This window comes from Lutra lutra, chromosome 4 (assembly GCF_902655055.1).
Source record: "Lutra lutra chromosome 4, mLutLut1.2, whole genome shotgun sequence".
Taxonomy (NCBI): domain Eukaryota; kingdom Metazoa; phylum Chordata; class Mammalia; order Carnivora; family Mustelidae; genus Lutra; species Lutra lutra.
The window spans coordinates 111,827,504-111,839,804 of NC_062281.1; the positions used below are offsets into that span (position 1 = coordinate 111,827,504).

At 33.3% G+C, this 12,301-nt stretch overlaps 1 protein-coding gene across 3 annotated transcripts in view; it reads right to left on the minus strand.

The window, feature by feature from the left end:
• Nucleotides 1–12,301, minus strand: part of AGL (amylo-alpha-1, 6-glucosidase, 4-alpha-glucanotransferase) — an 80,813-nt gene that overhangs the window by 40,963 nt on the left and 27,549 nt on the right. For all 3 annotated transcript variants that reach the window (XM_047724067.1, XM_047724068.1, XM_047724066.1), the window contains exons 8-20: nucleotides 10,311–10,437; nucleotides 9,858–9,960; nucleotides 9,670–9,767; nucleotides 8,892–9,031; nucleotides 7,440–7,627; nucleotides 5,689–5,812; nucleotides 4,941–5,104; nucleotides 4,274–4,375; nucleotides 4,002–4,157; nucleotides 3,755–3,905; nucleotides 1,035–1,159; nucleotides 833–945; nucleotides 587–721 (exon numbers count right to left, since the gene is read on the minus strand). In XM_047724067.1, coding sequence (XP_047580023.1) covers nucleotides 587–721; nucleotides 833–945; nucleotides 1,035–1,159; nucleotides 3,755–3,905; nucleotides 4,002–4,157; nucleotides 4,274–4,375; nucleotides 4,941–5,104; nucleotides 5,689–5,812; nucleotides 7,440–7,627; nucleotides 8,892–9,031; nucleotides 9,670–9,767; nucleotides 9,858–9,960; nucleotides 10,311–10,437 — 1,726 coding nt within the window. The remainder of the gene's footprint in view (nucleotides 1–586; nucleotides 722–832; nucleotides 946–1,034; nucleotides 1,160–3,754; nucleotides 3,906–4,001; nucleotides 4,158–4,273; nucleotides 4,376–4,940; nucleotides 5,105–5,688; nucleotides 5,813–7,439; nucleotides 7,628–8,891; nucleotides 9,032–9,669; nucleotides 9,768–9,857; nucleotides 9,961–10,310; nucleotides 10,438–12,301) is intronic.

Consider the following 12,301-nt stretch of genomic DNA (forward strand, 5'->3'; position numbering starts at 1 on the left):
CTGATCTCCTTAATGATAAAAGCTCTTATGAAAACAAAAAGTTGAACACAATCAAAAAATGGGTTAGTACATAAAATGCTATTTCACTGGATAAATACACAGCCAATGAACAACAAAAAATTTAGCTTGGGGCACCTGGCTGGCTCAGTGGGAAGAACATGTGACTCTTGACTTCAAAGTCATGAGTTTAGGTCCCATGTTGGGTGTGGAGCTTACTTCAAAAAGTTAAATATTTTAAAAATGATGTGGAAGGAATATGGTGTATGCAACTTAGCCTCAGATAGTTCAAAAAAATTGTGTGCACGTGTGTGTGTATACAGATGCATGTGTGTGTGTGTGTGTGTTTGCTCGTATCTATAGCTACATATAGAGAGTGCATGAGTGTGAGAGTGCATATGCAAGCACACATACAAATGATAAAGCAACAGGACATGTGAACAACAGATGATGCTAATATGACTACTGGTTCTTGGACCACTGTCTGAGTGGCATGGACATAGAGGACCCTTGAAACTGCTTAAATCAGGCTTGCAGTAACTTACCAGTTATTAAAGTGGCAAATCTCCATAAACTAAGGTGTACTTACAAAGCAAAAGGAGTTTTTAATATAGGATCTGAGTTGTCAACAGCAAGGCTCCCAGATTTAAAGTGAGGACTGAACTGAGTCAGATGATTTCGAAGAATTCCAACAGCAACTTGTGCATGTGGATCAAGACTAACTCTGAAAACGTTTATTTAAAAAATGGTTACTTTTTAGGAATCATTTATTCAAAATTAACAGAATATGTCATCTATTTTACAAGCAAAGTCAACAGTTTGAACTCCAACATACCTGAATATAATAACACTTCCTGGAGACAAATTTTCAAATTCTATTTCTTGAATATATTCATTGGGTCCTTTTGTGGCAACTCCAGCTTGTTTAACAATTTTACTTTCACTAAGCTTGAAAAAAATTGTATAAAACCATTCAATCAATAATTCTAATGTCCTTAAGATGTTAAACATGGTAGTAAGATGAGAGTCCCAAATACCTGAATATGTTCTCTAATTTCTACTGTGATGTTTGGCATTCCATTGATCGCATACTCATCCTTCTGATAAGGTTTTGTATTTCTCTCAACAGTTCTGGCTTCAAGAACTACTTCTTCAATTTTGCCTATGAATAAATAAAAATATTAATGAAATTTCATATTAAACCATCTGGAATTAGGAAGTGCTAATTCAATTTAATTCATTAAACTTAGAGTTGAATATGAAATAGCAGTCTGAGAGTAGATCATTCTACCCAAGATGCATTTTTCACTCAATGCTTTGTTTTTAAAATTATAAATTAACAAAGACTTATCTGAAAAAAGATCTTATCAAGTAATAATGGCTTAGCTCTTGGGAACGATATATAACCTTCCTAATTTTGAGCAGAGAGTAAATAAATCCCTTGAAAAATTTATTTAAAAAAATGAAAAATACATTTTTCATAGTAATACAAAAAGTAGGGAAAAATTTTAAAAAGCCAGATCCTACTTCCTAGCTGAAGAAAACATTACAAATGTGTACCCTTTCTTTCCCTTCAGAGGTAACTGTCACCTGCAATTTGGCATTCCTAAATCCTGTGCATTTTACTACATATATCTGTTTCCCAAAACAACATATATTATTTTCCACATTTCCAACCTTTATTAGAGTAGATCCAAATTACATATATATATATTTCTGCAACTTGCTTTCTATTAAACAACACTATTTTTTAGATTTGTTCACATTGCTACATAAGCTGCAGCTCATGCTGCAGCTCATTTGTTTCAAATGCCAAAGAGTATTCCATTTTGTGAATACACCAAATATATTCTTGTTTGCCTGTCTTCTAATGGAACATATGAGAGTTTTTCAGAGATATACCTAGGAGTAGAACTGCTGAGTCAAAGGATATGTAAAACTTGAATTTTACTATTTAAGTAATTTGAGCCATTAATCTGACAATAAGTAATAATACCTTTTGATCTAGAAATTCTACTTCTCGAAATAATTACTAAGAAATTATTCAAAAGAAAAAATATTCCTAGTGTATATTCACTGCTAAACATACTAAAGAATATTAAAGATGGAATACTAATATAATAAAACATGAAATATTTAACATAATGAAAATCACAATTTTGTTACAAAATGGAAATGTTTTAATGAAGACCAACAACCAAAACAAAACCCGAGATAATATTGTTCACACTGATGGCAACCATGTGAAACTGTACACGTACATTAGCAATAATCAGACAAGATTACTGACTATACACTTGCAAGTAGTTAAAAATAACTAATGAACATTTAACCTTAAAACTATTCAAGTTGAGGGGTGCCTGGGTGGCTCAGTGGGTTAAAGCCTCTACCTTCGGCTCAGGTCATGGTCTCAGGGTCCTGGGATCGAGCTGTATCGGGCTCTCTGCTCAGCAGGGAGCCTGCTTCCTCCTCTCTCTCTGCCTTCCTCTCTGCCTACTTGTAGTCTCTGTCTGTCAAATAAATAAAATCTTAAAAAAGAAAAAACCCAATTATTCAAGTTGATAATCTTTAAAAACTGGAGTTTATATATTTAATAACTAGCAACCAATATAGAATATGATGATTTTTATGGGAATCTTCATCCCCTCAATTAATTGCCAGACTTGTACAGTTGCTATATGCACAGGAGAACGTTTTGCTATAAAATATAACAGTAAGAAAGAAAATACACACATCTAGAAAAAAATCTAGCAATAATAAGGATATGATTTAGGGGTATGTTTTTATTTATTTATTTAAAGATTTTATTTATTTATTTGAGACAGAGACAGAGATAATGAGAGAGAGCAAAGAGGGAGCACAAGCAAAGAGGAGAGGGAGAAGCAGACTCCCCACTGAGCTGGGAGCCTGATGCGGGGCTTCCCAGGACCATGGGAAATTAATTTGGGGTAACTTACATTTTTACTACATGGACAATACCTGTTATGGAAATATTCTCAAATATTAACATTTTCTGAGTTGTGAAATAGCTTTATTTTCCTCTTAATTTATTCCCTATTTCTCATTTTGTATAAAACAAACATGTATTTCCTTTATACCCAGGAAATATTCATGTGTTTATATATATGTATATGTATGTGTATTTATAGTGTGTCTAACTGTGTACTTGTGTATGAGCATGTATACACACACACACACACACATAGACCAAAGTGGAAAACAGTTTAATATTTAAGGCTTTTCATAATCCATCTTCAATTACCTTCCTAGCCCTCTGTCACTCCACTATTTTAACCAAATAGATATTTTCACTAGTCCCCAGATAGTCTCACTAACACCTATTAATATGAATTTTCTTTTTTACGTCTTTCAAAAACTAAAGTTCCACCTCCCTTGAGAAGCCTTTTCTAAATACTCAGTGATTTCTCTCTTTTGTGAACATATAGCAATTATAGTCTCTCCATATCTCTTCTTTGACAATTATAAAACACATCCCAGGGTGCCTGGCTGGCTCAGTTGCTTGAGTGTCTGCCTTCAGCTCAGGTTGTGATCCCAGTCTTAATTTCTTTCTTTCTTTAAAGTACCCTCTATAACCAACATGGGGCTTGAACTCATGACCCCAAGATCAAGAGTCACATGCTCTACCAACTGAGCCAGCTGGGTGCCCCAAGTTATGCAAAATTTTGAACTCTTTTTCTCAACTACAACCACACCAGTACTGTGTTATAATCATAGTAACATTTTTAGGTTGCATTACCAGGGATGCACATTTGAGGCACTTCCTTGCTGTAAAATGAAGTCTTAGGATTCCTGAAAGCAGTTCTAGACACAGATACAACAGACTGATGAATGCTGGGTGAATGTCTTGTTACTGCCACTATGTCTTCATCAACCTGATCCACATATACCTGAGAAACAGAAAGAGAAAACATGTTAGTGTTCAAAGTGGAAAAACTTACTCTGAAACTGAACCTTAAGAAACTTACAAAAAGTTAGTTTCTTGCCTGAATGAAACCCTTGGCCCCAAGTTCTTGATGAAGTTTATTGATAGCACATCTGGCTGCAATAATTCCACTTTGGAAATTAACTTCACCTTTATCTGATGGAGATGCTCCAGGATTCCACTTCGTATAAAATCGTTCTTCAGAAACCACTGAAATCTGAACAAAGTTAAAACTCAGGCATGTGTACATTTTAATTATAATAAGATCTTTTAGTAAAAATGCTCAAAGTTGTTGGCCATGTGGATTTTAAAAAAAACACCACCAAGACATACCTGATGAGGCACTAATTCATCATAGCCTTTAGTACTTCCACTAGCACAACACGCCATGGAAACAATCGTGGTACTTGGCAGAGCATCATATTCTGACCTATGCTAGAAAACAATAAAATAAAAACACCAGGGTTTATTTTCTTTCAAATGCAAAGTGCCATCCTATTGCATAATGAAGTAAAGGACAGTTACATAGTTATATACTATAAGACATTAATTGGCTTTATTTTATTATTTTTTGACATTAATTTGCTTTAGAATTTAACAAAACATTCAAACACTATGTACCACAATCACGTATAAATCTAAGACATGATTCTGGAACATGTGGATATTGCCACTAAATATCAGATCAAAAAATTTATTTTTTCCTTTTTCAAGTTTTATTTAAATTCCAGTCAGTTAACATAGAGCGTAATATTAGTTTCCGGTATAGAACTGAGTGATTCATCACTTACATACCACACCTAGTGCTCACAAGTGCCCTCCTTAATCCGCCTCACTCATTTAGCCCATCCCCTGCCCTCCTCCCCTCCAGCAACCCTCAGTTTGTTCTCTTTAGGTGAGTCTGTTTTGTTTTTTTTCTCCACTATGTTCATCTATTTCTTAAATTCCACATACGAGTTTAGCAAAATAAGTAAATACAAGAAACAGAATAGATGCTTACCACAATGGGACACTCGTTATCGTGGGTAATATCCATAAACAGGGCATGTGCAATAGCTGGCATTAACGGCCTCAAACAGGGCTGAACAAAGGATCCAACAGGTTCTCCTCCGTATCTGTAAACCAGTCTGCCCTCTTCATGGCTATTATATGCACTCATTGCCTCTGCAAAGCATTACAAGAATATTTTAACTACCTTCATTATTACTGGTCAAGAAGAGGTTAGGTTTCTTATCATGACTGAGTTTCCAAAAAAAAGACCATAAAATATTATCAAAAATAAAACTGCTTTAAACATTTAAACAAATGTCTATTAGTTTAAGTGACCAAAATGTCTTCTCTATAATTGGCCACAGAAATGGCTCATGTAGGTAAAGGGAACATACGTTGTTTATTAGGATGTTAGCTATATAGGATCTATAGGAAAAAATCTAAGATTCGATCATCTATCCAAGCAGGAGATGAAAACTGGATTTGTATATTTTCAAAAACAAAGAGATGCTGTTGTTCATGAGTTATCAATTCATTCTACTCATCTTTCAGTTGAAGAGGAGATGTTTTACCCCAGGAAAAGTGGAAACTTTTCCTGATAAAAACAGACTGAGATAGAGAAAAGTTGGTGTAAAGTATTTAAGAGAACATTAATTATATTGAAAATTATTAAACATTGTATATAATGCTATTAAATGCCTTTTAATCTACTTAAACAACTAAAGTTTTAGATGGGAAATACGCATCAACAAGCCTACCTCTTATTAGGGAACTAATGCCCAGTCTAGTAACAAAGACATTGTCCAGGTCTTCGCTTCCTGTGAACAGTTCAGCTACTACATACAAATTGGGTTGCAATTTCCTAGCAGCATCCAACATGTACTGCAAAAAGCACAGTCACAAATGTAACATAAAGAGAAAAGCAAGTGGGGGGTAGGAAAGGAGACAAGACTAGGCATGGATTTGACATAGGAAAATGTCATGGAACAAGACAAAATGGAAATCCAAGAAGAATTTCCAAATAAATTTAATTGTGCATATGTAAGAAAACATAAAAGGAACACAGGAAACAAGAAAATTTATAAAGAGATTAAAATAGTTAAAAAGGAAGATTAGATTTTGCAAAGATACAGAGACACAAAGGGGGAAAAAGGAAGAAGAAAAATGTTAGTGTCACATTAAAAAATGTAAACCATAACACTGTGATTCTGCTAGGCTTTCACCCTGTTTTATGTGTGTTTGTTTTTAATACCTCTAACCGACTATTAATTTGCAGGCTTTCGACTAGGACATTATTGGTAAATTTTCTGCTGGTGAGACATTTAGCTATTGCAAAGATTAGGTTTAACTACACTAAAAGCCAGATTTTCCTACAAATGGTAATCAGCTCTTAATCACAAACCAAATTGGTTCCAATTTTCTTAATATAATGTTTGCACAAAGGTTAATAAAATAATTGAAATTCTGTCAGCTAACAAGTAGGGTCCTAGAAGATTTTGTAACTTAAAAATTAACAAATTGAGTTTTAATTTTCTGTTTTGCCATAATGTTGCAATAATCATATATCTATCTATCTATATCTATCTATCTATCTATATATATATATAGCAACAGCTATATATATATAGCTGTTTCTAAAAGCACAATAAGGAAAAACCTCTGCTAGTTTTTGGAACTAAAAAATATTCTACCACCTTAACTAATGTTCACTAAATTCTTCCATACCAAATCAATTTTTCATCATTGGACTCAAATCATATTCATTATAATACTGCATTAAAATAACAGAAATAGATATTTTCCAGTAAGTATATATTCTCAAAGAACACTAAGTTGTCATTAGGAAGCTATCAAAGATCTTATAAACAGGATGAAAATTGTGTTTATAAAGCTGTATTAGATAGAAGATACTGCTATAAATTTTGGCACTGCCTCAGTTTCTATAAAAAGCCCAAAGAGGGATAAACAACCTTTATGTTTACAATTACATTTTTATAAATAATCAATAAAGATGGAATCAATGAGGCTAAAACAAGCTTCAATATACTGTAATGTTAGTGCTTAAATAATAACATGTAACAAGTGACTTCATTGTCTATTAATATATCAAGAGCAATCAGAAAATAACAAGAATAAGATAGATAATTGCATATTATTAAAATGTTAATATTAATCCTTTAAAAGTTAATAATAAAATATTAGAAATATTTTAATAATATACATGGCGATATGGGTATGTATATATCATCAGAGACAATACAATCTATTTCTCTAAATAGAAATAAAAATATTAATGCATTAAACATTTTATAGCCCAGATATCCATAACTACTGCATCAAAAGATTTTGTTAGAATTGTGAAGTTATGCCTAAGTATTAAATACTACCACCAAATCAATGCTGGTGTCCAACTAGAAAAGAAAACACATACTTGAGTATTTTATTTAAGGAAAGCAAGGAAAGAGTACTACATTTCTTTGCTTTATGCAGATGAATTGTTTTTCTGTACCTCAGCTACATGAAGAGGAGTTGAGTGGCAGTTATCAAGACGCACTCCTTGGAAATAAGTTGCAGTTATTTCAGTGTATTTTTTCATGTGTGCCCAGAGAAAAGGACAGTCCTCTGGTTTATTCCCATAGCGTAATTTAACACTGTCTCCCCAGCAAATAAGTTCTCTCCTTAGATAAACTTCTGAGCCTGTTAAGAAAGGAGCTTGCTTTCAACAGTTCAAGAAATAACATGAAAACATTTACTTCAAGGAAACATTGTTTTTTTAAAAATCATATTGACTATTTCTATCACAAACCATACACTGGTTAAAATTATGTCTAAAACGGTATGGTTATTTAAATATATAAAGTTAAAAAATTAGTATTAATTTATCTCATACCGATTTTGTTAAAATTTGACCTAGAGTCCCTTCTAAAAATGTGTACTTAGTGTAAAAAAAATCAAGTTGCTTCTTTTAAAGAAAATCAGTAATAGAAATATCACAGGCCCTTTGAAGACAGCATTCTACCAAAAACATTTCTTCTTCAAAGATTTATTTATTTATTTGAGAGAGAGATAGACAGCATGAGCAAGAGAGGCAGAGGGAGAGAATATCAAGCAGACTCCCTGCTGAGAGCAGAGCCTGATGTGGAGCTCAGTCCCACAACCCCGAGATCAGGACCCACGCTGAAATCAGTGGTTGGACACCTAACCAACTGAGCCACCGAGGTGCACCTCTACCAAAACCATTTAAAGCTGTATTTCTACCTTGTTACTCATTTTGGCAATAGGTTACATTAAATCCACGGCATGCAGTAGAATGCCTTTTTGCATTTAGAATGACTACAAAGGAGAAGGCAGAGATACTTAAACCCGAAGTACATTCTTTAAGAAAAATGAGATTTTGAATTAGAAAAAGACTTCTCATTCAAAAAGACTTCTAAATGTTGAAAAACATATTGATGGGTGCCCAGCAAAATTCTGTCTGGCAAAGAAATAGCTGTAGAAAAATAAAACGCTGGGAGTGAAAGGGAAACCTAAAATTAGTTTTTAGTGTAATTGCTATTCAAATGCCTAATACCCCTCTGGCTAATGAATGAAAATATCTCTTATGGCAATATAATCGTATTAGCATGGTCTCATATGTATTTTTAAAAATGCAATAGATTAAATTTTTAACCATATAAAATCTTATTTAGAACCATAATATAAAATAGATAGATAAAAGCCATTCTGGTTGAGCATATAAAGACAGGAGGGGAAAAAGGGGGAAAGGAAAAAATGAATCCCACTCTTCCTGTCCATACCTTCTCTTCTTTCTCAAACTGTATGTGCTCTGACATCTCTGTGATGAAACAATTTAAGAACTATCACCTTGGTGGGGAAAAAAGTCAATGAAACAGTTTGTATTTTGAGTTTGCTGTAAACTTTCCTCTCCCTATCCACAGAGAAGTTAACAAAAATGACATACCCGGTTCAGCAAAGTTTCGAAGGGGATCATCTCCCATTACCCATCCATTATGCGCCATCAGAAAACAAGCTTTATTTGGGTTATGAATCATAGATTCTTCTGCGGAGAGGGTCATTTCTTCATATGGGAATGTAAAATACCTATGGAGATAGAATTAAATCCATTCAGAGAGATTCTTTGGAGAGAATTTAAATTAGTAATATTAAAATTAAAACTCCTCCTTAACAAATAGAATAAAGATTAGTCTTACACTATAGGAAATAAACTTTTTTACAGGTCAAAAATCTTCAGAAGACTTTCTGAGTAGATCTACTAAGATTTGAGAAATGGGAAGTCAACATTATAGCATTATCTGGTTAACATTTTAAATAATAAATTAAAAATTTAATAAAATTACTAAGAAAATCATTGAAATATTGGTGTTACTTTTGCAAAAGCTTTTACTACACCTTAGTTCCCTAATCTGTGCTGCACATTACCTACAAGATAAGGATCTAAATGTTGGCTCAATTTGATTAACTTTGAATTTACTAGTAAGTATATAGTTCTCCAGAAACATTAATGTAATGTTTATAAACTGATTCATACTGATGATAGTTTCTTTAAGGACTGGCCTAACAAAGTTAATATTAACCCTAGTTACCAAATCAAAACTTCTATTTCAGTTAAAAAATGTACTGAAGTCACACATGGAAGGAAAACATTCAGATTAATTTAAAAAGTTAAATGCAATTTTCAATTTTTAACCTTTAATGAGAAGAAAATGAAAATAAAATACCTGGTAACTAGAGGATGTTTTCTAGTGACAGGTCCTAATTTAGGGCCATGGCCAGCCAGTCGTTCATAAAACACATTTCCCAAAAGGCAATTAACCACCTGAAACACATTAAATTATGTATCTCAGTAAAAACAATAACAAACAGTATTAAGACTCAAAGAAAAACAGCAGTTCAAAGTAGGTGAAACCTGTTCCTGATGATAGTTCATGAGTTGATGCTTCTCTGAATTTAACTCCTCAATTCTCTTACGGAACCAATTACAGCATTCATCAATTGCAGCTGGGCCCGTGCTAGAGCAGAGAGAGCAATACATGCTGAATATTTAATGGTTTTAAAATTCTACATTTAAAAATTTTCTAACAAGGGTCACAGGAACTTTATTTACTTATTTGAAACTTTAAACATATTCATCAGGATCTTAACTAATGGCTGAAGAAGTTTTCCAACTGTAAAAAATATTATATATACATATAGGAACATGGTCCACCACACAGAAAAAAGAGGAAAACATCATGCATTTGAACTAGCAGAATTATGGTGAATTACTTTTTTTGATTTTCTATTCAGGATTTTAATACTAGCTGTAAAGATCTGTAGGTAATATTATCCTTTATCTCATAGGAAAAAATTCATAACATACTCATGTGGTATGAAAGTTGCTAGTGCAATGTTCATATCTACAGTACAGCCAAGCCTTCTGTATTCAGGATCCTGAATAATCTTAAGGTGTTCCTTTGGATCAGGCTGGGTTGTTATTTTTCTATTTCCTAAAAGAAAGAAGAGATTATATCTTAAATGCAAATATCCACAGGGAGATTTTAACTGTTACTGATATTCAAATTTTTAGTATACAATATTTTTTTACAGAAAATAAAACAAATGTTTATTTATTTCACAAACATCCTTCCTACCTCCCCCCCATCTTCTTGCACACCACCTAACACACACACACACACACACAACACACACAGACAAGTATACACATAGGGAAGGAGGGGAAGAGAGAGATTGGAAGGGAGAAGAATATTATAGAAGAAAAACACAGGGATTCCTATCACTTCAAACCCTGCCCCACTTCTCTGCCTTAGTCAGCTTTCTCTTACTACAATTTTTAGGGCATTAAGGATGTTGGTAGTACAAATTTTCCTTCTAGGTGTTACCAAATACACTAATATCAGGAGTTCCTTTTCTTCAAAGATTGCTTTCTATTCAGAAGTCAGTCTTATTAATGACTTTCTTTGCATTCTCTGAAAGAAACACACTGGCTAGTTTTTATACTTTTTTTCTTTTTTACCAGTAAGCATATTCCTTATATAATAATAAAAAATGCAAATGTAAATAAATGTTTTGTGGGAAGAATTTTTATCCCTTTGCTGGAATTTGTTCCTGATAAATTAGATGTTGTGCAGGATTGCTTCCACTGGGTTTGATTTTATTAATTTATTATTATTATTATTTTTAATGTTTCTTTTTAAATTTCAAATCAATTAATTAACATATAGTGTATTATTAGTTTCAGAGGTAGAGTTTGGTGATTCACCAGTTGTACGTTAACACCCAGTGCTCATGACATTAAGTGCACTCCTTACCTGGGCTTGCTTTTATATTAACTAACATCTGACTTACTCTAAAGAGACCTTGAAGTAGCTTATAAAAGCACAAACAAAATAAATAAAATATAAATAGATTCTCAAGATTTAGTTTCCGAGGTTCATTTGGAAGAGTATATATATTACACCTACCAGTGGAGCACCTAGGTTGCTCAGTGGGTTAAGCGTCTGCCTTTAGCTCAGGTCATGATCCCAGGGTCCTGGGACTCAGCCCTGCACTGGGCTCCCTGCTTGGCAGGGAGTCTATCTCTCCCTTTGCCCCTCCTCCTGCTCATTTTCTCTCTCAAATAAATAAATAAAATCATTTAAAAAAGCAAAGAAAAAGGAAAAAAAACTGCCAGGAAGTGTTTGAAAAAAAAGAGAAGCTTATACAATCTGTGTAAGGGATAAAACAGTCTTTAGTATTGATAGACTGGAATAGTACACATAACAAATCCACATACATTTAGTATATGACTACACTATGAAGTCTTTATGGTGTGCCACAAATCAGTATAAAAGGATGGATTATCAACAATGCCATTTTTTGAATAAAAATATTTATATAATACACAAAAATAAATTCTAGGTGTGTTGAACATTTCTTTATTTATTTTTAAAGATTTATTTATTTGAGAGAGAAAGTGTGTGTTTGTGGTAGGGAGGTGCAGATGGAGAGGGAGAGAGAGAATCCTTAAGCAGACTCCCTGCTGAGTGTTGAGCCCAATGCTGGGCTTGATCCCATGACCCTGAGATCACGACATGAGCCAAAATCAAGAGTCAGATGCTTAACTGACTGAGCTACCCAGGTACCCCTTGAACACTTAAATATAAAAAATAAATAAAGAAGATTATTAGAAGAAGACAGAATTTTTTAAAAAAAACAGAATGTTGATGGAAGATTTTTTGTAAGCGTGATGTGAAATTAGAAGCTATAAAAGACTAACATTTTTGAGTATGCTGAAAAAAAAACATAATCAAGAATTAAAAGATCAACAGTGGGGCACCTGGGTGGCTCAGTGGGTTAAAGCCTCTGCCTTTG